General features: G+C 38.9%; 4 protein-coding genes across 4 annotated transcripts; 1 reads left to right on the top strand and 3 right to left on the bottom strand.

The window, feature by feature from the left end:
- Positions 1-969: 969 nt before the first annotated feature.
- On the bottom strand, positions 970-2,422 carry LOC101292091 (probable receptor-like protein kinase At1g80640-like). Its single transcript, XM_004292621.1, has 6 exons — positions 2,038-2,422; positions 1,760-1,926; positions 1,602-1,666; positions 1,382-1,517; positions 1,138-1,284; positions 970-1,041 (listed from the first exon to the last, which is right to left on the bottom strand). Exons 1-6 carry the CDS (start codon positions 2,420-2,422, stop codon positions 970-972), a joined length of 972 nt encoding a protein of 323 aa, XP_004292669.1.
- Positions 2,423-4,961: 2,539 nt separating this feature from the next.
- LOC101291794 (exopolygalacturonase clone GBGE184-like) lies at positions 4,962-6,894 on the bottom strand. Its single transcript, XM_004292620.1, has 5 exons — positions 6,589-6,894; positions 6,169-6,489; positions 5,632-5,921; positions 5,313-5,529; positions 4,962-5,225 (listed from the first exon to the last, which is right to left on the bottom strand). The coding sequence occupies exons 1-5, from the start codon at positions 6,892-6,894 to the stop codon at positions 4,962-4,964; spliced, it is 1,398 nt and encodes a 465-aa protein (XP_004292668.1).
- A 6,318-nt stretch (positions 6,895-13,212) lies between these two features.
- Positions 13,213-18,407, top strand: LOC101313949 (sucrose synthase 2-like). Its single transcript, XM_004290765.1, has 15 exons — positions 13,213-13,420; positions 13,523-13,655; positions 14,146-14,297; positions 14,386-14,578; positions 14,714-14,832; positions 14,960-15,176; positions 15,381-15,476; positions 15,561-15,734; positions 16,183-16,299; positions 16,384-16,550; positions 16,858-17,082; positions 17,173-17,494; positions 17,573-17,817; positions 17,901-18,039; positions 18,164-18,407. The coding sequence occupies exons 1-15, from the start codon at positions 13,320-13,322 to the stop codon at positions 18,200-18,202; spliced, it is 2,439 nt and encodes an 812-aa protein (XP_004290813.1). The 5' UTR covers positions 13,213-13,319; the 3' UTR covers positions 18,203-18,407.
- A 1,063-nt stretch (positions 18,408-19,470) lies between these two features.
- LOC101313667 (endoglucanase 17-like) lies at positions 19,471-21,995 on the bottom strand. The gene is made up of 8 exons (XM_004290764.1): positions 21,669-21,995; positions 21,357-21,563; positions 21,072-21,272; positions 20,887-20,979; positions 20,622-20,783; positions 20,428-20,533; positions 20,176-20,339; positions 19,471-20,088 (listed from the first exon to the last, which is right to left on the bottom strand). Exons 1-8 carry the CDS (start codon positions 21,927-21,929, stop codon positions 19,756-19,758), a joined length of 1,527 nt encoding a protein of 508 aa, XP_004290812.1. The 5' UTR covers positions 21,930-21,995; the 3' UTR covers positions 19,471-19,755.
- Between the last annotated feature and the right edge of the window lie 1,912 nt (positions 21,996-23,907).

Genomic DNA, 23,907 nt, shown 5'->3' with positions numbered 1-23,907 from the left:
GTTAAGTTAGACTTTATTCATGGGTAAAATTGTCTTTTCATGTTTTCTCTCCTCAAATTTTTTCCATAAACATTTCCCTCCAGAATAATGTCAATTTTCCTATCAGTATCAGAATTTGTGGTGAGCCATGTGTTGGTTGCATAAAAAAATTAAAGACATCTAGAAATTATAATACACCATTAGCTATGTAGTTCTTCATTCCGGTTATTCGATCTTTGTCGTGGCCAAAAAACTTTTAATTTGGTTTATATGCTCTGTTTGCGTTGCTTGTATATGTTTTTATTCTAGGCACCAAAACTATATATGAAAAACAACAGGGAATAAGGTCGATTTGTTTTCTTTTGGTAGAGAGGCCAGGGTCGACATTGAACAAGAACAAGGAAAAGACTAGTCCCCATTGCATTCTATATCCGGAGAAGAATATACCGTCTGCCTTCGTAAGGCATCTTTCTGAAGGCTGTCTTTTTCGGTTTGTGCTGATATGGTATATTTCATCTCATTCGTTTTCTTCATAACCTCGCAATTTGCTCAAATGGAATGGTTGAGATAGCAAACAGATTAATTACATCGTTTTTCATTGTGTGGCAGCAAATTTAATGGAAGCTAGTGATGCAACATTGCTTATTAATTCGCCATAAGAATTACCAATAGAAGGCTTCAGTCGAGGACAAATACAAATTACGAAAACTATATATATATATGAGGATCAGATTTCACAACTTACTAAGGTTCCACTTCGATCAGATATTCATCGATCATCTGTATGCATCGATACATTTTTCGATTGAACGCAAATGTTTATTTTTCAATCATATATCTAGGTCTATATACGTACAGTATGCATGAGAGCAATGCTTCAAACATTTCATACAAAAGATTATAAGGACAATGGATTGCCAGATCGAGTCGGTATAGTTCTGCGCGCAGCTTTATATGAATCTGCTAGCTGGATAGCTTCGTCTCTTAGTCTTATGGAATGCTATCAAATGATGGAGATGTTTGCATCACACAGAAATTCTCCCCTTTGAGATAAGATATGATCTGAAACATACAGAGATAGAAACCAAAACTGATCAGCAAAATTTCTCCTTCAAATTATAGACTACTTACCAATGTTGATGAGGGCTAGTTAATTACCTCGCTCATGCATGGCCTCATATCTGGACTAGACATCGTGCACTGAAAGGCAGTGCACATCACTCTAAACAATTCATGCATGTCTAAATCTTCGCAATCTTCATCTAATAGTTCATGGAACGCTCGTTTCATCAATTTCGGACGAGCCTATACATTTACATATGTTTAATTAACAGCGATTAACTTAATTACTGCAGATTAATAATTAAATTAAAATGTAATTGATTAACTATTAGTTACTAACCCACTCGGTTAAAGTTTTGTCGTCCTGCAGCGCAGACGTTTTGCAGAAGAGTCTCAACAGCAAGACTCCATAGGAAAGGATATCGGATTTCACAAGGGCCATTGCTTCGCGGTCCAAATAATCCTGAAGTGAACACCTTCATCAACATAATGCTTAATTAATTACATTTTACAAGCTAAGTATTACTATACATATACACGAGTGAACATATAAACTGTACTTTTGGTTGGAGATTGGCTTTGTTTGCTTAAGATGAAGCCATTTAGCTCGCCCAAAACCAGAGATCTATAACAAAGCACACTGATGATCAATAACAAAAACATCAACACGAGTAATAAATTCAACGAATTTATGTAATTTCTGCTAAATTGATATTACCATCGGGCGTAAATCATTTCTCAGAAAAATGTTGGTGATGAGTAAATTCCCATGGATTATGGGACCCTGGGGACATTCTTCATGCATATATCGAAGTCCTCGAGCAATATCTATAGCTATTTTCAATTTCTCTTGAAATTTCAATTTTATGTGTTTCCCCATTGATCCTGCGCGCATATAGTTTTTGAAAAATGATCATACAGCTTATATCATGCATGCATACACATCACAATCCTTCAGAAAATTAACATTGATAAACTTGATCAAGGAAAAATTACCATAGAGATTTGTGTGTAAAGGCCCTCGTAAAGTAAATGGAAATACGAGGACAGTAGTAATATCACCATCGTAAAAAGCAGTCAGGCCAAGTATATTTTGGTGGTGCATGGACAAGGCTGCTTTCTTCTCTCTTTCAAGCATAGTACGCCACTCTCCGGTACCGGTGTATCTCTTTACCATCACTTGGGTACCATTAACAGGTTGCGATCCCTCGTACGCTAAGTACTCGCTGTTCTCATAGGCCGGAATTCTAGTCCGGAACCCCTGTGTCAGCTCGTCCACCATTTCCCAGCTCAGCTCTATTGGTAGCCCTAGCATAAAACCAGCCTCGGATAATTTTCTCCAACCAGACTCCTGAACAATTTCTTCCTGCGGATCGAACATTATTGTTTGCGTATCCGATCGACCTCAGCGATATCGGTGATCTATCAGATTGTATCGGAAAATTAATTAACACATGAAGCAAGATGACTTATTTTTCATATCAAGTTAGATATATAGGATTTCCCACCCAGCTACAAGCTAGCTAGCTAATGGCAACTCTGAGGACGTTGATAACTAATTAATATTCCTTGTTCGCACCGATGGGTGCTGAAGTGTTATTGTTTAGCTTGATCAATGAAGATAACTTCTATTACGTATGGGATTACGATTAGCAATTCAGCAGAGTTCTGAATTGGAGCCCTTCTGAATATATGTCACACCCCGGTCCCGACGTCGGCGGGTTTTAGGCACCGGACGCCGATTTCGAGGCGTGAATAAGTGTTACAAAGCAGAATGTGAACAAAAGTACTATATTCTAGGCTCGTTGTCTACAATTTCTTCACTCTAGGCTCGTCGTCTACCATTTTCCCGGCTCGGTACAACCTAAGTATTTTTTTGCAAAAAATGTCAAAGATGGGTGGGTGAGCATAACCATGCGCTCAGTGAGTAGACCAATGTAATATGCCCGCAAAGCCATGTCATTTTACACACGTTATAAAATACGTATATCGTATACACATCACTTATTGCAATTCATCACATCGCACAATCCCTTTTTATTGGATCAATTTAGTGATCCTCACGGGAACCTAATGACTTTCATGTCCTATACCTCGGTGTGTCACATCCTTACTTCGGCATAACCAATCAAGAAGTTCACATGTTTCATGACTAGTCAAATAATAGATCCAACACATAAATATATACAAACACCACATATTTCGCAATATCGACATGCTTCCCTATAAAAAGAGAGATATTTCGTAAAAGATTAAAATCATGTTTTTCGACTATTTTGGTAACAAATAAGAATATTTGAAACATATTATACAAATCCACTCACCTCGACAAAACGAAACCCCACCACAAATACCGATCGTAAACCGAGCCTCCTAAAACGAGTCATCTATAAATCACCGTTGGATCTAACCCAAACTTCACGGATAGAACGAGGGCATCGATACGAAACCGTAACCCTTCGCGGATTCAAAATCAAAGTTACAGATCAAAAATTTTGATCCGCCGAAATTTTAGTCGTAACTCTAGAGAGAGCGTCTGTCCGAATTTTTGTGAAGAAGGAGCTGATCAAGTCAGTTATATATAGAGAGAAGAGGCCGACTATGAAACGTCGGTTTTGGTTTTGGTCTAATTGAAAATGGACACTTGTCCATTAACTACAAATTGTCTAATTAATAGACAAGTGCTCCCATGACTACTACAATGCTAGCTGCATCCTCACGCAGCTCTTATCTTCACATAGCCAACTAAAACAAGCCACGTGGCACCTATCCACTAATCAGAAATTGCCACGTTATTGGTCTGAAGAAATCGACGAAACTTTGAAAAATCATTAAAAATAGCTTGGAAGTCCGAAAAATTCACCGAAAAATACGGTGAACTCGTGACGACCACTACTTTCTATTTCTAAGAAGAAAATAATTTTTTAAGAAATTTTAAAAATCGGGATGTTACAATATACAAAAGCTAGCTGGTACAAGTTTATAAAGAAGCTAATAATTAAACGAACAAACGCAAGATGCTTCACTAATACTTTTTCTTTTTCCATTTTTTGCTCTTATATATATACACAATATATATACACACACACAATGTTGATCAGGTAAGGACCTCCTTACCTTAGCTAAAGTACGGATTTCTTTATTCGACCCACTTTTTGATCACATTTTCTCATCTTAACCGTTCAGTATCTAGGTATATATGAGTAGATCATCTCTACAAATTTTCAGCTAAATGGATAATCGTTAAGGTATTCAAAACTGTGATTTAGAGTTAAATGAATGTACGGTTTAGGATGAACAGATTCGATTCGTTCATTGATTTAATACATTTTTGATACCTTAACGATAATCAAATTAGCTGAAAATTTACAGAGATAATCTAATCATGTATATCTAAATACTGAACGACTATGATGAGAAAATATGATCGGAAAATATGTCAAATTAAGGAAATCCGTACCTTAACTAAGATAAGGAGGTCCTTATTTGAAAATGATATGAATCTGATTATTTGTTCTATATGGGAATGTGTTATTCGAAATAATTAATTGTTAGGGCCTTAAGACATTCACTAACACGCATTGTTCGTCGTATCACATCTTTAAATTCCATCAATTAGTCAGACCACCTTAGCATTCTCGCATAATATTTATAACGTTGCAGACATACTATTTGTGATTGAAAATGTCAACAAAATTTGCTATTTACTAATCAGTGCCAACATATATAGAACTTAAACTCATCGTATTGTCATCTCGTTGGTAGAGAGACAGAGAGATAGAGAGAAAGATCTAAGATTAAAAAGATCTAAAATTAATTAGTTAATACCATATATATGTGTATTTCACGTATCTATTTTTTTTTTTTGTTAGATTAAGTAGATCGAAATCTTGTACACAGAGGAGGTCCAATCGAGTTACTTATTTGCAAGCTGGTGCTGCTGGATTTATTTTGCCCTTAGTTGTAACCTTTGCGTTGTAACATTCCGATGCAATGTCCGTCTTTTTGGAGTTGCTGGCGCCTCCGTAGGAAATGTCGATCTCGCTCAACTCAACCCCCTCACAAGGTTTTGTAGCGCTGCATGCCAGTGACATGGCAACGTTTTGCGACGAGGTGCCCTTAATGTTTCTGAAGTGAATATCATGGAGCTTATACAGGGATTGCTTTCCGGCGTTAGGGTTTTTCTGGTTGCAGAAACATCGTTATCAGAATTGAAACTCGCGAAAATAATGAAATCGAAGAAACTAGAATTGAGTTACTGAATTATTTACCGGATCTTTCTTGGTTCCATAGCTTTGATCGATGACGATTGGGGCTTTCACATGCTCCATGACGAGGTTATCGAATGTAATTCCGCTTGCGTCTCCTCCGTAGTTGTTGGCCCAAGTTTTGATTCTGGCGCCGTTGGTTGTGTTCACCAGTTTGCAGTTGGTCACAGTAACACCAACCACGGGTTGTTCGTTCTTGTATTTTCCAAGACTTCCAACACTGTGATCAAATTATCTTCCATACATCAAGAACGTACTGAATTTATACAAATCATCAAATGCATGCAATATTAGGATTAGTTAGTTAATTAGTTGTGTGTACCTGATGCCATGGCCAGGGCCGCAAGTAACGTTGTTGACGGTGATTTGGCGGGCACCCTTGCCGATGGAAACGCAGTCGTCTCCGGTTCCAATGATGCTGTTGATCACTTTAACATTGTCGGAATCACTGATGTGGCAGCCGTCGGTGTTAGGGCTTTCGCCGGGAGCAGTGATGTGCACACTGTCTATGGTAACTCTGCTGGAGACGGTGATGTGGTAATGGAAGTACTTGCTGTTCAAGGATGTGATCTTCTCTATAAGTGCATTCTTAACCTTGATGAATTTCATGTTCTGCATCCATAACAAGTAAGCGTATAAGTATAATCCTTCTAGGTTGTATTACACCTGAGAACAAATAATTCGGTTTCTCTGCTTCGATCCATATTGTATGAATTTGCTTAAATAACAATCATTGATTGGTCGAAGCCTTTTAGATTGTTATTCAAGTAAATTCAATCAATATGAATCTAAACAGAGAAACCGGATCTGAAAATAAGTTGGTTGTGGATGGAGCTAGGGCAATGGAAATGGATCGTACGGATGGGGCATGGGGGCAGTCGTCCTTATCGCAGCCATTTCCGTTCCATGTTTTCTCGCCTTGACCATTCATAACTCCGTCGCCCGTGACGATCAGACCGTCAACATTTTCGAACGTGATCCATTCAGGAGAGGTGTAATCACTCAAATCGGTGGTGGCTTTCACCTCTCCCTGAATTTCCACCATGATTGGCTCCTTGGAGCTGGTGCAAGGGCCTTGGAACACCACAGGTCCAATCAAAAATGTGCCCTTTGGAACAACAACCTTTGCTGGACCCTTGTACTCTCCTCTGCATGCGGCCACCCACGTCTTAATGAATGCCTGCAAAAATAAAACTAGTGGTAAGCTAATCGAACATTTGGATCGATCAGGTACATTTTTGACATGCAATAATGCTACTATTGTCTTTAGAAAACTCACCATTCCAGTATCATTGTCATCCCCGTCGCCGCCATCATCAGGTTGTGGTTTAGTTGGATCTCCACCGCCAGGAAGCTCTTTCATTTGTCGACCTTTTCCGGATTCAGGCTTAGCACCGAAGGCTGTGACGTCAAATACTTTTCGGTTCGTAGTATCAGTGAGGCTCCGACGTAGTGCACCAGCCCCAAAAAGATGTCCACGGGATGCACCATCGGACATGCAAGAAAGAAAAACTAAGCCTACGAGAATAATAGCATCTAATCTCCTTGCGATGACCGTGTTCGGCGATCTCAGTCCCATAGACATCTTCCTATGTACTAGATTTTTAATTTTATCTTTTATATATTTTTTTATTTTTCTGGAATGGCTAAGTAGGAAAACATTTGATAGCCATTTTAAAAGAAGAGCTAGGCATTTGTACGCCCTCCCCCTCTGTTTCTATTTTTAGAGGCGCCAACTGAAAGCTGACTAAAAATTTGAATACTCAAACAGTGAGACTATGTTTAGTACGTGATGATCTCGAATTTAGACATGTATTTCTCTCAAAATAGTAAACATAGACGAAGCTCTTTTAGTTTGTTTGTGGTTGGTTTTCTTTCTTTGTTGAAGTCTATTGGATTGTTTGGCCAAAACAACGAAAGCAATAACCATTTGATGGTGCCCTATAACGTTTATTAACCACACAATGTGAAACATAACCGTTAAACAGTTTATAACGATCATTTTCCAACTCCACAAAATAGTTGATCCTAATAATTCCGATATAAATATATTAAAAGAACTCACATAGAAATATTGACCGTACTCTGTTTTTAGACATTTAATCGACAAAGTACAATATCAAACATCTAAATACTAATTATTTGTTCACACGATTGAGTTCGATCGTATAGATGCCGCTCTCCTTCAAACAGTACGTTTATAACGATCGTTATATCCGCTCTCCTTCACTTGTGTCTTGGCAGCTTCGAGTTAGGTGGTTGAATTGCCCATACAGAATCTCTACAATGACTTTTAAATCTTCTCACATTTTCAGAGAAGGAATCATTTTCCAACTCCACAAAATAGTTGATCCTAATAATTCCAATATAAATATATTAAAAGAACTCACATAGAAATATTGACCGTACTCTGTTTTTAGACATTTAATCGACAAAGTACAATATCAAACATCTAAATACTAATTATTTGTTCACACGATTGAGTTCGATCGTATAGATGCCGCTCTCCTTCTGACACGACCCACCTCGAATTTCACCCTGAAACCCGGAGTAAGTCGTGCGGGGACCACCTCCAAGGAAAATTTACCGAAAAATCGGCATAACCTCCCTTGAAAATGGACAACCCTTCCTAATAATACCTGCATGCACTTCAAAAGAATCCATTTATAATCCTCTACTCCTGGAGCCTCCATGCTCCCCAAATCACAACACCACCCAAAAATTTTACTAATCTAAACAAATCTCACATCCAACCATTTATAGGTTCAGAGCAACTCTAACAGGAAGAAATGAAACAAAATAAATTAACAAACGGAAGCTATATGATGACTATGCCTCATCTCCATGTACGCCCGACCTCGACTAAGCTAACCTGCAAGCTGGACATTTTTAAAACGAAAGGCCCAGGGGAAAACACTTAACAACGTTAGAGTGAGTGGACAAAAATAAATTAATAAAAATATTTATGCTTCCCCATTTTAATTTCCAAAGAAAATATACTGCATGCGGCAGTTCAAAAGCGCTCAACACAAAAACTGGAAATTTCATGATTAGCTCCGGCTAGTCTCCATAACTCAAAGAAATACAGCCTCTCAGGCTAAACTATATATAAACATATATAAGTGTATGTATTTTCACTCGTCAGACTCCTTGTATGAATTCTAAGAACAAATTAGAAAAATAGAAATTCATACAAGACTACTACGCTTGCGTCTAACGCTCACGTCACACCATAATGGAATTGTACCTCAGTATGGCGGAAAAAGCACGAGTGTATATACGTGTGGACTCCCTATATGAAAACCTAAATAAACCAAATAAGAAAATAGTTTTCATATAGGGCTACTACGCTTGTGTCTAACACTCACAACACACCATAATGGTATTTTACCTCATTATGGCGGATCAAACACGTATGGCTAGCTAGCATTTACATATACATACTATCATCATAAACATCCAATAAACATATCCACCGAAAATCTCATTTTCGGGATATCTCCAAAAGAGGAAAATTGCCAAATATCCGAGAAATAAATAAATCTCAGGAAAAGAAATAAATGATCAACAGATAATTCATCGCATGCTTTTCAATTAAAAATGAAGGTCCACTCACAACTCTAGGCATAAGCCAGACGAAATCCAAATCGCCACTCCAACGAGGTTTCCTCGAACCCTGGCACAAATATATAATTAAATTCCCAACTAAAATCCAATATTTAAACAAAATAGGCAAAATTAAATATGAGCCGCAACCACGTACGCTCATCCTTGCCCAACTTCGCCTTTCCTAAAACGAAATCCAACTTTAATACCATAAACGGCAACCGTAATTACAACCTCCTCAAAAATACGACTTAAATCCTACGGCCGGATTCTACATTAATTAACCGCCAAAAATACCATACTTCGGAAATTCATAAACCTATCCAAAACTCATCCAAAAATTTCATAACTCACTTCAACAAACTCCCCTTAATATTCTAAATTTAAAACCCTAAAAATCTTCCAAACAGTGGCGGCGCTGGCGGTGGCTCCGCCGGCAGCGGCAGCCGGAGGCCGATTCCGGCGACCTCCAATGCCTATGAAATTTTGACAGAATAATCCTCTCATCATGCTCTACAACTTTCTTAACTAGCACAAACACTAATTCCAAGCCTAACTAGGGTAATCGACTAAAAATATCAAAAACGCTCTAGAATTTCAACTTCTCATTTCTCCTTACCTAGCTCAAGAGAGGGTGAGCTGTTTAGAGGGGTTGCTGCACGGGAGGAGGGCTACAAAACGAGCCAAGGATCGCAGGTTTTGGTGGCCGGAGGAGGGAGTTCCAACGACCGGAAGTTCTAGGCAGTCGAACCTCTCGGGCGGCAACGCTCTCTCACGGCGGCGCTAGGGATCCTCTCACCGGTCCAGGAAGAAGGCTGGGTAGACGGCCGTCCGTTTGGGACCGGTCCGGCGGTCAGAGGCGACCGGACAGCGGCGAACGGCCGGGAAGAAAATCCGGCGGAGGGAGAGGGAGAGAGAATTGGGAGGGAGGAGAGAGAAGAGAAAGGATTTGGGCTTTTCCCCAACCGGTCCAACACCATCACTTAAAACCCAACTCTAAAATTTAACACCCTAAAATAATACCCTAATAAAAATTACCTTTTACTAGCTAAAATTTTACCATTTTTACCGTCGCCATAATTTTCTCCTACGAATAATCCTCCGCATATAATCGTCCCCGAAACCTCTCTAGGGACCAATTAAACTATTTCCTCAATGACGGAGACGGTAAAATTCTTATTATAACCAAGCTAGTAAATAAGGTACAAATTTAAGGGTTGGGATGTGACACCTTCAAACAGTACGTTTATAACGATCATTATATCCGCTCTCCTTCACTTGTGTCTTGGCAGGTTCGAGTTAGGTGGTTGAATTGCCCATACAGAATCTCTACAATGACTTTTAAATCTTCTCACATTTTCAGAGAATGAAATAGGGTAGCAGATGCTCTAGCTAATCATGGAATATCTTTGTCGGAGTAGGTATGGTGAGATGTTCCTCCTCCATTTATCTTGTCCTATTATGAGCGTGATTTTTTGGGTATGCCAAATTTTAGGTTTCGTTAATTCATTTGTTTTGCTATATTGTTTTTCTCTCTTGATATTAGACGTTTTTTTGTACTATATGACCGACATTGGCTTAGTTCTCCAGCTTATTTTTTTTTTTTTTTGCGATAAATTTTCGTAAGAGGACGGTTGTCTCTAAGCTTACCCAAAAAATAAGGAAAAGAGTTTGATCGTATGGATGCACTAGGATTCCCCTATTATATATCTTCTTTTTTGTTAGCACGATGGAGAGAATGAAAGTAAAGCTGCAACGATTCCTCTATTTCGTCTCGGATGATCGATACGTGTGGGTGTGTGACTGAATATTTTGGTTCCATATAAAACAACCAAGAACGCATTTCTTATAGATTGTGATACTCCTTCATAACTTGTCCAAAACTTATCAATGGACGTCGGTTGCTTACTCTCGATCTCCCAAATCTGACTCAATTATATAAACAAGCTAAATGTCACTCTCTGCTACTTAACTATTCTCTTTTTATTTAAACTGAACCCATTGGACAAAGTTCTAAATGACAAATATCATTTACTTGTTTGCATCCGGCAATTATGGTTCCAATCTGCAACCCTTCACGATTCATATATATTTCAGTAATCATCCAAATCTTCGTGGCTTATTTTTTCGCAGCATCTTCATCAGCTGATATAGATGCATGCATGTGTATACAAACATGTTATCTCAAACAACTGCTTAGTTTCGCTCACTTTTTTACAAAATCAAAACAAAACAAAAAGAAACAAGAATAGTTATAGGTGCTATTTAGTTACCTTCTTCCCCCGCAAGTGCACATGCTATGTTATTCTCGGGGTCCAATAGATAAACTTTAGTCTCGTCATCTTTTACTAAAAGTATAAATACATTTTATTAGATTCTATGTAAACACAACGACCAAAAAAAAATAAAAATGATTCTATGTAAACACACGTGTTTGGATTATTGAAGAAAAAAGTGTGCAACTTACATATAGCTTTTAGGGTAAGCATATAATCCTCTAAATTTCACGGTTGTTATTTTGGACCACCTCTTAACATGTCAATTTGTTTTTAGATATGAAGTTGGGTAAATTTGTAAATAGATATAGAGTGGGATAAAAATACAAAATGCAAATAGATAAACCATATTTACGTTTTTAATTTTGTCTAATATTTTCATGTTCTTTAATATTTTGCAACACATGGGCAAATTTAGAAGTTCAATTTGTTGGTGAAGCTTTTACACCAAAGTTTGAGCTTCCTATTATAGGAGTTAGGAGCTGAGATAAAAACTCATTAATATAATAAAATAAAAGATAAGACTATATTGTGTTAATTTGATCCTGAGTATAGTGATGTCAACTTTGATACAACGACGTGTCAAACTATCGAAAGAATATAGCTCATCTAAATTCATCATTTTCCAAGCACACGATCCATGTCCACTAATCAGATCAAAAATGAAACGGAATAAGGAATTTCTAGAAGGAGTCGGTTTGGTGACTAGGGTTTCAGTTTTGGAGTAGTTTCAGTGACAAGACACTTTTCACCAACTAAATCTGGATCAGTAATATTTAAAGGATAAGATCTTATCCAACTAGTCAATTTTCTATTCGTGGTGACACAACAATTCCTCAATTAGCCTGTGATATTTTGGGGGACCATTAATAGACCAAACCTTGATTCATATAAATCCGATAATGAAGAGTGGATATTCCGTTTTGTTTTGGTCTATATTAGATTGCTAGAAAACCAGAAACCAGCCGGCGTTTGATTTGATGGTTTACAGCAATGCTGCAACTACTATATATGGCACTTGGAATTGGATAATCGTCCTTGTTTGAGAGAACCATGGGCTACAAGCCAAAAGTAACTAGGAAAATGAGCACAATGTAGAACCTAGCTTATTTGAGTAACTCCAACATTATCTTGAGTTTTTCTCATTTTAGAAAAGAATTTAGTTGTTTAGCTCTAACGGATTTTTGTATATTTTCTCCGAAATATGGAAGCATTTAAAGAAGCGTTTAAAAATATAATAAGGAAATTTGTAAAATGTTGAATTTGCTAGAGTTTGAGCATAAATTATATATCTGAAATTATGATTTTTGTTTCCCACATAGAGGAAGCTGCTAGAATTGCATAAAAAATGGTCAAATATCATTTGGTCTAATGACGTCAGCCTCCCATCTTTAAGTAGGAGATCGTGAGTTGAATAAACTCATTGTAGCATTTCAGTTATTTGTTTGATAAAAAAACAAAAATGCATAAAAAAATAATATCACTTATTACAACATGTGTACAATAACTTCCTATCAATATAAGGGTTATTTTGTCCAATACTATTTGGTCTAGTGGTATAGTTTTCTTTTAGTAAGTAAGTGGTTCTGAGTTCGATTCACGCAATTATAATTTACTTGATCAAAAAAAATATAAGAGTTATCATGTTAAAGAAGAAATATTTGTGAATTAAGTGTCAAATGTATCAAAACTGAGCAACTATTTGTCAGAGAGCTATTCTAATGAGGACCCTGAAGTTAAGAATTAGTTGAGAATGTTTCGGCTTATCCCACTTAAGGGTTCTCAGGGCTCCGATGTTTGTCATACTTTCCCAGTTTAATTAAGCGGTTTCCCGGGACTGCCAGGTGTCTTTCAATCAAGCACGAAGAAAATATCCGTTTTCATATTTCCTTGTGTCTTTCATATTTCCCCCAATTCACTAGTCACCAAACGTCTCTGAAAGATAAGGCAAAATCCAAACACGTCTCTCACGGTCCGCTATATAAACTCCGTGTCTTCTCTTGATGCTATCACGTCGCCACTTCAGACAGTTTCACATTTTCACACACGAACTTCGTGAGCCTAGAGCACGGTAGAAAATAAAGAAGACGAAGAAGAAGAAGAGCAAGCTTGCAATTGCAATTCAACCATGGCGAATCGCCCTAAGCTCACCCGAATACCGAGCATGAGGGATCGCGTGGAGGACACTCTCTCCGCTCACCGCAACGAAATCGTGGCGCTCCTTTCCAGGTTAGCTCGCTCTACTCAGTTTTTGTCACCGTTGAAAAATCTGAGCGGTTACTGAGTAGCGGTGCGGTTAGGTTGCTGAGTTTTGTTTTTTGGGTTGTGAAGGTATGTGGCTCAAGGAAAAGGGATACTGCAACCGCATGACCTGCTCGACGAGCTTGAGAAGCTGATCACTGATGACGAAGCGAGGCTGGCGCTCAGCGAAGGTCCTTTTGGTGAAGTCCTCAAGTCAGCACAGGTTTGTTTTGGCTTCGAATTGATAGCACACTGTTTTCATTTGCAATTGCTGTACTGATTTTATGCCTACTTTGAAGTTAGTGAAGAACTTGATCGTTGTGAATTTTTGAATTGGTGCTTCGTTTTGCAATGTTATGTTTATCTGTTTCCTTGTGATCAGTCTGGAATCGGTTTGCTTAGCTAAAATCGAACCAACTCCTCCTCTGTAGTGATTGAGATTAAAATTTAAAATTAGAAAATACATTTGTGATCGCTTAGCGAAAATTTTAGTTACGGCAATATAATTTGTCCTCCAATTGATCTTTTAATGATTCACGAAATTTCGAAGAGGAACTGTAATACTGCACTTCCAATTGTTCTATCATTGATAATTTCAGAATTTAGATTGGGACAGCGAGCGAAGGTCGTTTGTTTTCTATCCTTGTGTGCAATTATCATGTAAATTATGTTTGGATGAATTAACTGAGATTCTGGTGTTATTCTGGTGTCAGGAAGCCATTATTCACCCTCCATTTGTGGCTCTAGCAGTTCGTCCAAGACCAGGTGTATGGGAATTTGTTCGTGTTAACGTAAATGAGCTCAGTGTGGAACAATTGAGTGTTTCTGAATATCTTAGCTTTAAAGAAGAACTTGTAGATGGGAGGTAAGTAAATTTTCCTTATGTGAAATATCTATGTTATTGTCACAAGTCACATCTCCTAACAGAAATTTCTTCCTGTTTGATATATTAGGTCCAATGACAGATATGTTCTTGAGCTCGATTTTGAGCCATTCAACGCTAATTTTCCTCGTCCAACCCGGTCATCATCCATTGGGAATGGTGTTCAATTCCTCAACCGCCACCTTTCTTCAATTATGTTCCGTAACAAAGAATCTTTGGAGCCATTAGTGGATTTCCTTAGAGCACATACATATAAAGGGCATGTAAGTTTGTTGACCAAGGCTTTTTAGAAGAGAACCATTATTTCAGTCTCTTAAGAAAACTGATAAATTTATTTTGTTTTTTGGTGTGAGAACTTCATTGATCCAGTTAAATTAATGAAACAAAGATGTTTGCAGGCGCTGATGTTGAATGATCGGATACAGAGCATACCCAAGCTTCAGTCAGCTTTGGTTAAGGCTGAGGATAAACTTTCCAAACTTCCAACTGAGACACCCTATTCTGAGTTTGAATATGTGTAAGCTTATATATAGAGAGAGACAACTACCGCACAATATCACACGTTCATGCATTAATGAGTACTTTTTTACTCTCTGGAACTGCCACACCCAACTTGATACCTTATGTTGTTCTTCTTTATTTAGATTACAAGGATTGGGTTTTGAGCGAGGTTGGGGAGACACTGCAGAACATGTATTGGAGATGATGCATCTTCTCCTAGATACCCTACAGGCTCCTGATCCTTCTACCTTGGAGACATTTCTTGGGAGAGTACCTATGGTCTTTAATGTTGTCATTTTATCTCCTCATGGATACTTTGGGCAAGCAAATGTCTTAGGCTTACCTGACACTGGTGGACAGGTGTTACTTCTCATAATGTTTTTTAAATAAGTTGCAGTATTCTAAAATGTGTATACTTATTGTATATCGGTTTATCCTTGTTCTTTTTGCTTCCTCTGTACACTCCTATTCAGGTTTACCAAAATGTTCTATATATGAGCATTAAGATGTCAGTCGTCAATGTAATTGTCAGAATAAGAACTACTTATATTATTCTATATGCAGGTTGTCTATATACTGGACCAAGTGCGTGCCCTCGAGAATGAAATGATTCGTAGAATTAAGAGGCAAGGATTAAACTTCACTCCAAGAATCCTTATTGTAAGTGTCTTTATACTTGATGCAAGAGTGTAGATGTTAGGTAATATCTGTGAAGTTAATGGATGTTTTTGCTCCTGCTCCCAGGTCACCAGGCTAATTCCTGATGCCAAAGGAACTACATGCAACCAGCGGCTAGAAAGAGTCACTGGAACAGAGCATAGCCATATTTTGCGAGTTCCTTTTAGATCAGAGAATGGAATTCTTCGTAAATGGATCTCAAGGTTTGATGTATGGCCTTATTTGGAGACCTTTGCTGAGGTAAACATGTACACATTCTGGTCTACCCATTGCAACTAGTGCTTTCAAATTTATACTTCACCTCCAACAGTATATGTGGGATGGTTCTTTTATTTTGATACTAAATAATGTGGACTTAATCTCCAGAGGGTAGGAAGGGCATCTTATATGTTCAAGAAAATTCCGTAATTTCCATCATCCTCATAAAAGTAGCTTGTAAATCTGCCTACTTATTCTATTTGTGAAGTAATTCAATTATTTTTCTTGTACATCTGCATTACTGTCATGTCATTTCACGGCTGCCACTGGCGCTAGCCTTTTCCTTTCTATCAACATTTCCTTTATCATGATGATAGCACATGACTTTGCTTAGATGGTCTGTATTGAAAATCATATAGAACGATATTGTCTTCTATAATTCTATTATCATATAATTTTCATGCTTTCTCATTGTTTTGCATGTTACCAGGATGTTGCAGGTGAAATTACTGCCGAGTTACAGGGACATCCAGATTTTATTATTGGAAATTACAGTGATGGAAATCTCGTCGCCTCGTTGTTGGCTTATAAAATGGGAGTTACCCAGGTTTGATATTTCTTATCAGCTGCAAGGTTCATCATATTATGAACAAGAATGTTTTCTAACTTTTTTTAATTTTGACATGTGCAGTGCACCATTGCGCATGCTTTGGAGAAAACAAAATATCCGGATTCAGATATCTACTGGAAAAAATACGATGAGAAATATCACTTCTCCTGTCAATTCACTGCTGACCTTATAGCCATGAACAATGCAGATTTTATAATCACCAGCACATACCAAGAGATTGCGGGAACGTAAGTCTTTTCCTTTTGATGTTCTTTTTTCTTTTTTCTTTTTTTGAGCTGAAACAGTACTCAGTTGTCCCATTGTTGGTTATGTTCAGCCTTGTTTAGTTTGGTATATTGGCCATGCTAAGTACACTTGTATATGTGTGCGTTTCCTTTTATTTTTATCTTTACATATTTTGTATTAGTCTCACATCTTTACTTGAGCACTAATAGTGCATTAGGAAAATCAGAATGCATCTACTTCTTCAAATTTATCTGCCTTTTTCTTGTTTTAGTGATGCTAATATCGTTGGTTGCTTATCCATTCTTTCAGGAAGAATACTGTTGGACAATATGAGAGTCACAGCTCTTTCACTCTTCCGGGGCTGTACCGTGTTGTTCATGGCATTAATGTTTTTGATCCAAAGTTCAATATAGTGTCTCCTGGAGCGGATATGAGCATTTATTTCCCTTACTTTGATAAGGAAAAGAGACTTACATCCCTCCATGGTTCCATTGAGAAGTTGCTTTTTGATCCTGAGCAGAATGATGAGCACATGTGAGTTCCTTCATATGGTTTTAAATGTGGGAATGCAATTAATTTGTGGCAGTCACTTGAATATGTAACTTTTCTTTTTTATTGATGCAGTGGTCTTCTGAATGATCCATCAAAGCCCATCTTATTTTCCATGGCAAGGCTGGACCACGTGAAAAACCTGACTGGGTTGGTTGAGTCCTATGCTAAGAATGCCAAACTAAGGGAACTGGTAAACCTTGTTTTGGTTGCTGGTTATAATGATGTGAAGAAGTCAAACGATAGAGAAGAGATTGTAGAGATTGAAAAGTTGCATGCTCTCATTAAGGAGTACAACTTGAATGGTCAGTTTCGATGGTTATCTTCCCAAACTAATCGAGCACGTAATGGTGAGCTATATCGTTATGTTGCAGATAATGGAGGTGCTTTTGTTCAGGTATATGTCCTGTCTATTTTCCTTAATATACAACCACCGGGGCACTCTTAATTTACTTCGCTTAATTTGCAATTGCAGCCTGCACTTTATGAAGCCTTTGGACTCACAGTTGTGGAGGCCATGACTTGTGGCCTTCCAACATTTGCCACAATCCATGGTGGTCCTGCAGAAATTATCGAGCATGGCATATCTGGATTTCATATCGACCCTTATCACTCCGAACAGATGGCTGCTCTTATGGCCGATTTCTTTCAACGTAGCAAGGATGATCCTAGCCACTGGAAGAGAATATCAGATGGAGGCCTGAAAAGAATTTATGAAAGGTTGGTAACTTTCTGAAGTTATGCACATATACTTATCAACCTTTTGTTACTTGCAGTTGAGCGAAACCTCTGTAACTTCGCAGGTACACATGGAACATTTATTCTGAAAGGCTAATGACACTGACCGGTGTTTACGGTTTCTGGAAGTATGTCTCAAAGCTTGAAAGGCTTGAGACCAGGCGATATCTCGAGATGTTCTACATTCTGCAGTTCCGTGATTTGGTGAGTGATACGACAAGTAATCATGTTCGAGAGTTTTAAGAAATAAAATTCATCAAGATTAATGCCACTTTGTGCTGAAGAACCTATAGTTCCATCTTTCTCATAATAATATGCATTGTTTCAGGTTAAAACTGTTCCTCGTGCAGTAGATGATCCACATTAAGGCATTAAGCTACAATGCTAGACTTTTGGGACCTCCAGTAACTTGGTGACTTCCACAAGGTACTTGTACAAATGAAATAAAGTTACTCCTGTGTGTACGATGCAAAACTTCATCCATGCTCTTCTGAAGCGTTTTTGACATTACACGTTCCAGTAAATTTGTAATGAAACTCTTCATATATGCCAAAGAAAAAACTGTTCTACAATATGCTCTTCCGATACTAGGCTAGTGGTCCAATGGAGTTGTATTGTCTTTTGGTCCCTTCTGGTTCCCTTTCTTCTGAACTCGAACTGTATCCCCACCACACTAGGATTCAGATTGGAAGGCCATGAGAGGCCTACAGCATGTGACTATCTCCCATCCCCCCCAGTCAGATATGAAAGACCAAAGACCAAAGACCAAAGACCAAGCCTAGCCACTTTTTTCTCGCGCCAAAACACACTATTCTGACACTGCTGACAAGCCTGCGTACATAGACATAGGCAGCTTTTTTGACCATATGATACGATTACAGAGTTACAGCAGAATCCCAGCAGCTATCACATGCCACCACAATCTTTTCTTTTTCTCTGATATCTCTCCCTTCCATGTCTTTTTCCCACGCTTTTTTCAACGGTCAAATACTCGTTAACCACCAACGGTAAATTATTTAATCCCAACATTATCCACTGGCACCCAATCTTACTCTTCATAAATATGTTTTTCTTGTTAATTTACAACTATAATTGCTAGTCATCATATGGTTTTGAAGTATTTGTCTTCCAAGGGTTGGCCCAAATGAATTTAGGTGAAAACTAAGATAGAATTAAAGCGTTCTCCTGCCGTTCTGGAGACGGTGATTGTGTGGTGGTTTGTCGTTGGCAAGACGGCAACTGATATGTAGGCTCCCGCATTGGTGAAGAATCTAGTGAGATGCGATACTTGCCGTTAATTGAGAGTTCTGTGAGTACGTCAGAAATCCGATTATCTACGATCTAGTCAAACATTAGGCCTATGATATCTGTTTGCTATGAAATGCACTAGGACTGTAGTTAAAACTTGATCACAATTTGCTACCATGTACTCGATGCTCTTGCCTTGGGATTCTACCATTTTCAGCTCTTCCAAGGGCAGAACATCCTACATTTAATATAACGCAATCCCATCTCTATGAATCTTAATCGAACCGAGCAATGTTCGAGTTAAACGGTGAGGACAAATCAGACCAACAAGCATCCATTAGAATGGCCATTCATAGAGCCCATAAACTTTTACACAATAACAAACACCGTTACAGGCACGAAGCTTTCTCTCGCGCCAAGGATCTTAAGCCCTAAACTATTAATAACCATTTTTAACCCTAATACAATATAGAACCAAGGCCATCATCTTCATCATCTAGACCTTGACCAACTGTGCTTCGTAGTTCGGGGCCTGGCTCGACACCCTCTCGGTCTCGGCCCTATCACCACGTGCACTTTGCATCCGATAACTAAAAAGAAGAGCTTAACAATATTCAAACCAAAAACCTAACAAGTTGGAGAGAATCTGAGACTCATTATCTGGGTCACTCTTTAGAGTTGGCCAAATGAGTGAGCAAGATAAGCTAGTGCTCCTACAAGGGGAGCGTTAATGTATGTGGCCGGCTCCGACTGCTCGTAATCCGACCGGTCATCGGGGAACCTGTCATTCTGGTCCGGCCCACCGATCACAGCACCCAATAAGATGTTAGGATTTGGAGACTGGGACTTCATCACACTGAAGCCTGAGGAGCACTGGATCTTGGCCGGGTGTGAGGCAATGCAGGGTAGTGATGATCCCCTGTGGTGGATCCTCTGTGGGTACCTTGGGCCATACCCTACCATGTAGGACATCTTCTGGGGGTTGTCCCCTAGTAGATAGTCCACCTGATCAATATAATAAAAATGTTAACAAGTCTAAACAACTTGATTAAGAGAATAATGGTCCTTAATTAGGTAATGAAGTTATGTGACCTGTCTTTTGGCCATGGCTTTGAGTTTCTTTGGGGTGACGGTGGTGCCACCGCAGTTAACCACCTGACGGGAAGAGGTTAAGTACTTGGCATAGGCCAAGATCATGAAGGAAGTAGAGGTCACATATTGCATGTTGCTATCGTTCATTTTGAACAAAAGACCACCTGCAAACAAAACACCAAGACTGTTAACTAGCCGTTACAAGCAAAAGGACCACTGGAATGTCACATTCTCAAAGTGAGAGTAGGGGACCTGGGGTGTATTGGGTTGATGAAGAGCCTGGTAGGATGGAGCAGATGAAATTATCAGAGTGCCCTTTGTATTCATGGAGGGCTGGTAGCTTCTGGACTAGAAATGCCTGTAAAAATGTCACATTTTCATGTCAGAGGCTGGTAAAATATGAAGGATTGAGCATGAAAGAGTCAAAAATTTTGAGAAATTTGGACCTTGGAGAGAAGAATTCTTGCTCCAACATGCTTGTTATCCCATCCGAATGTGTTATCGAACTGTGCGGCGCCGAGAATCTGGCCATTAGATTGAATGTAGCCCAGGTAGGATGGGTTCTTGGTGGCCTTGTGCAGCCAAGCAGCTCCCCATAATAATTCATCCTAGCATTATTGGAACAGAACAAAGACAATAGCTTTAGCCACTGTTTGTAGAAAGTAGAAACAACTATAATTAGGACACTTGCAAAATAGATTAAAGCTATACCTGATATCCAGAGTAGTCACAATAGAACGGACACACAAATTTCCTCAATCCATTGCTGTAGGCTCCCCTGTGCTTATCAGCAAACTCAAACACCTAGTAAACCCAGAAGTAAAAACAGTGAGAAATCAAATGCCTTGTTTTGTTTAAATTTCACAGATTTGGTCCTGGCTCTAATCTTTGCTTACCCTCATAGCCCTCCTGACCAAAAGCTTAGAATAAACGGGGTCACTTCTCCTGAAGACCAATGAAGCAGCTGCAAGAGCAGCAGCAGTTTCACCTGCTACTTCAGACCCAGGGGTATTTGCGTCAATCTTGTAAACACTTCTTGGGGTGTCCATGTCCTCTGGTCTCTCCCAACAAGCATGGTCACTGACAGCATTTCCAACCTGCCAACCGAAACCACCTTAAGAAATTTTGCTGATTTCTTAAAGAATATGAGCAATGCAGACCAAAAGGCTTGAAATACAAACCTGGACATAAATGGTGCCTGGGTGAGCTGTTGCTTTGAGAAGGTAATCGGTGGCCCAACGAACGGCTTCTTTGGCATTCTGCAACTCACCCTTCATCAACCCACCAAACTCAATCACACTCCATGAAAGCATGGTGGTGGTGAAAGCCATGGGGAACCCGAACTTGACATTGTCCCCTGCATCATAGTACCCTCCAACCAAATCAACCTGCATTGCACAAATCACAAACAAAATCAGCAAAATCCCACAACCAAAAACAAAAGGAAACAAGATGTGTGCTTTATTGGTTGTGTTGGGTTTGTTTTTACTTACATGCGCGGCTGAGCCATCAGAGAGACCAGAGTCTCTCCTCCAGTTAAGCCTCTGGTTAGGAGGGAGCTTCCCAGACCTCTGCCCCTCAAAGAAGAGGATGGACTTGGTGAGGGCATCTTTGTAATTGTGGCTGGCGACTCGGGGGTGGTGGCGGTGGCGCTGGACAGGGTTGTGGTAATGGGTGGCATTGCAGAGAAGCAGAGTGGTGAAAATGCAAGAGAGTAGGAGGCCAAGTGTGGAAGAGCAACCAAAGGAAGCCATTTTGGGTGCCCCAAAGTAATGGAAAACCCAACCAACTAACTAACAACTACCAAAGCTTTAAGCTAGCCAAGAGTGGTGTGGAGGAAGGGGAGACCTATCACTGTATTTATATACTGTAAAAGCTGCTACTGCTACAGCCTCTGGACCTCTTTAACATGCTTTCTCATGTAAACAAGTAATAATTTTAGCACATATCCTCCAATCAAGGCATGCCTTTTGTTATTTGATTTTGAATGAGACATTTGTCACACTGTTTTTGGTTCCTTGTGCCATTCCCCCTTCTGATACGTGGTTTGAATCTCTTTCTTTATGGTGAGTACTTAGAAATGACAATTCTGAGTTACCCTAGTCTCTATTTGCCAGAAGCCCTCACATGGTTTACTTGCACTCCTATAACATTTTTTGTAGTTACATCAGAAAAAAACTTTCTGACATGTTTGCTCATTGCAATGACTAGCATCTTTGCTTCGTTTTAATGGCAAAACCTCTTGTTTAGCCCAGATTTTCAATAATTTCTGAATACCATTGAACACATTCAGACTTTAACCTTTGGTATCAGAGGCAAAATGTACTGAAAATGCATTGTTGGATAGAGTTTTGCAAAATGTGTGCAATTTTAGACACTGGACATATGACCGACGTCGCTGATTTCACTTTGTTACCGAGCATCTGGAGGAGCTGTTGCCCATAATCTGAGACAGATAAACGCAAAACATGAAGGTCAGTCATAGTCTCATAGAAACATATAAAGATGGGTTGAATTATATGAAGGGCAAATTTGCTGTAGTGATTGAACACCATAAACGTGGCTTTGCTTCTAAATTTTTGAGTTCTGTGATCGAGTCACAAGACGGTCAACAAAGACCCATGCAAAACAATTGCTCAACTTGAATCTCAAACCAAAGAGGAATGGAGCACTTGAATCAAGAAGTATGGATAAGCCAAATTATTTCTGGGGTCTAATCCCCCCTTTCACATAATACCAGACGAACTCCCTATCACTTCAAATCATGCACTCAAAAAATTATGATTCCTACAGTACTAGTAGGTTCAGTTCCATTTCCATCTTGTATTGGTATGCACCGAAAAATGCCTTGACGATTTAGAGCTGAATAATTAGCACATGAGATCTTGTGTGTAAGCCATATGAGGCAACCATTTCGGACTAGGAAATGCTCACGTAACATTTATACTCTTACATATGTATAATGCAAGTAGAAGTTATACCCATTTCATATACCTTATTGCATTATTCAGTGGGGAATGTAAGAAAGCGTTGGCTTGGGAATACAGGAGCAAAGAGGACCCAAAACCATGTTACCCAAGAAACTATAGTCATTGAGTTGATACAATAGAAAGGGCAAAGGAATGAAAAGCAGCACCCCAAAACAGGGATCGAGGGGAGGGAGTTGTGCATTATTAAACCCCCATTGGATAAAAGGGGCTAAGGTATTAATAATGCAACCAGACTATGGATTATAATCATTTCCTGGATTGAAGAAGTTGTGGGGAGGAGAAAGCGATGGCACTTCAACATTTCATACTAGAGCATGTTTGTGCAAAATGGCCTATTCAGATCATCATGTGCTTCTATGGGTACGTGGTGCCCAGCTCTCACATGCAAAGAAAGAAAAGAAAGCATTCATTCATGTTCTTCTTCAATGAGGGCCTCTCTGTAAAAGAGGAACTAGTTTTATAAAGCAGATCGACAATGACACCCTACATTTGCTTATCTAGCTGCATCATGCGATCAATTCTATTCCAATGGAGTGATGTGTTTTGGGAACTTATTCTGGGCTTAATTTACACAACATTCTCCTGGATTCGATTAATAATGCAATTCATTTGCTCTAAAAATCTTGATATGCATGTGTATAAACATAAGTTTAAGCTTCGTGGACGAAGTAGAGCATGTGGTAAGCCTTCTCATCATTGTAACCCCTTCCAAACTTTTAGATGTCAAATTCTGATGTCCCCA

The sequence above is a fragment of the Fragaria vesca genome, linkage group LG2 (genome assembly GCF_000184155.1).
Source record: "Fragaria vesca subsp. vesca linkage group LG2, FraVesHawaii_1.0, whole genome shotgun sequence".
Taxonomy (NCBI): domain Eukaryota; kingdom Viridiplantae; phylum Streptophyta; class Magnoliopsida; order Rosales; family Rosaceae; genus Fragaria; species Fragaria vesca.
Note: the sequence above shows the minus strand (reverse complement) of the source record. Positions and strands in the feature narration are given on the sequence as shown.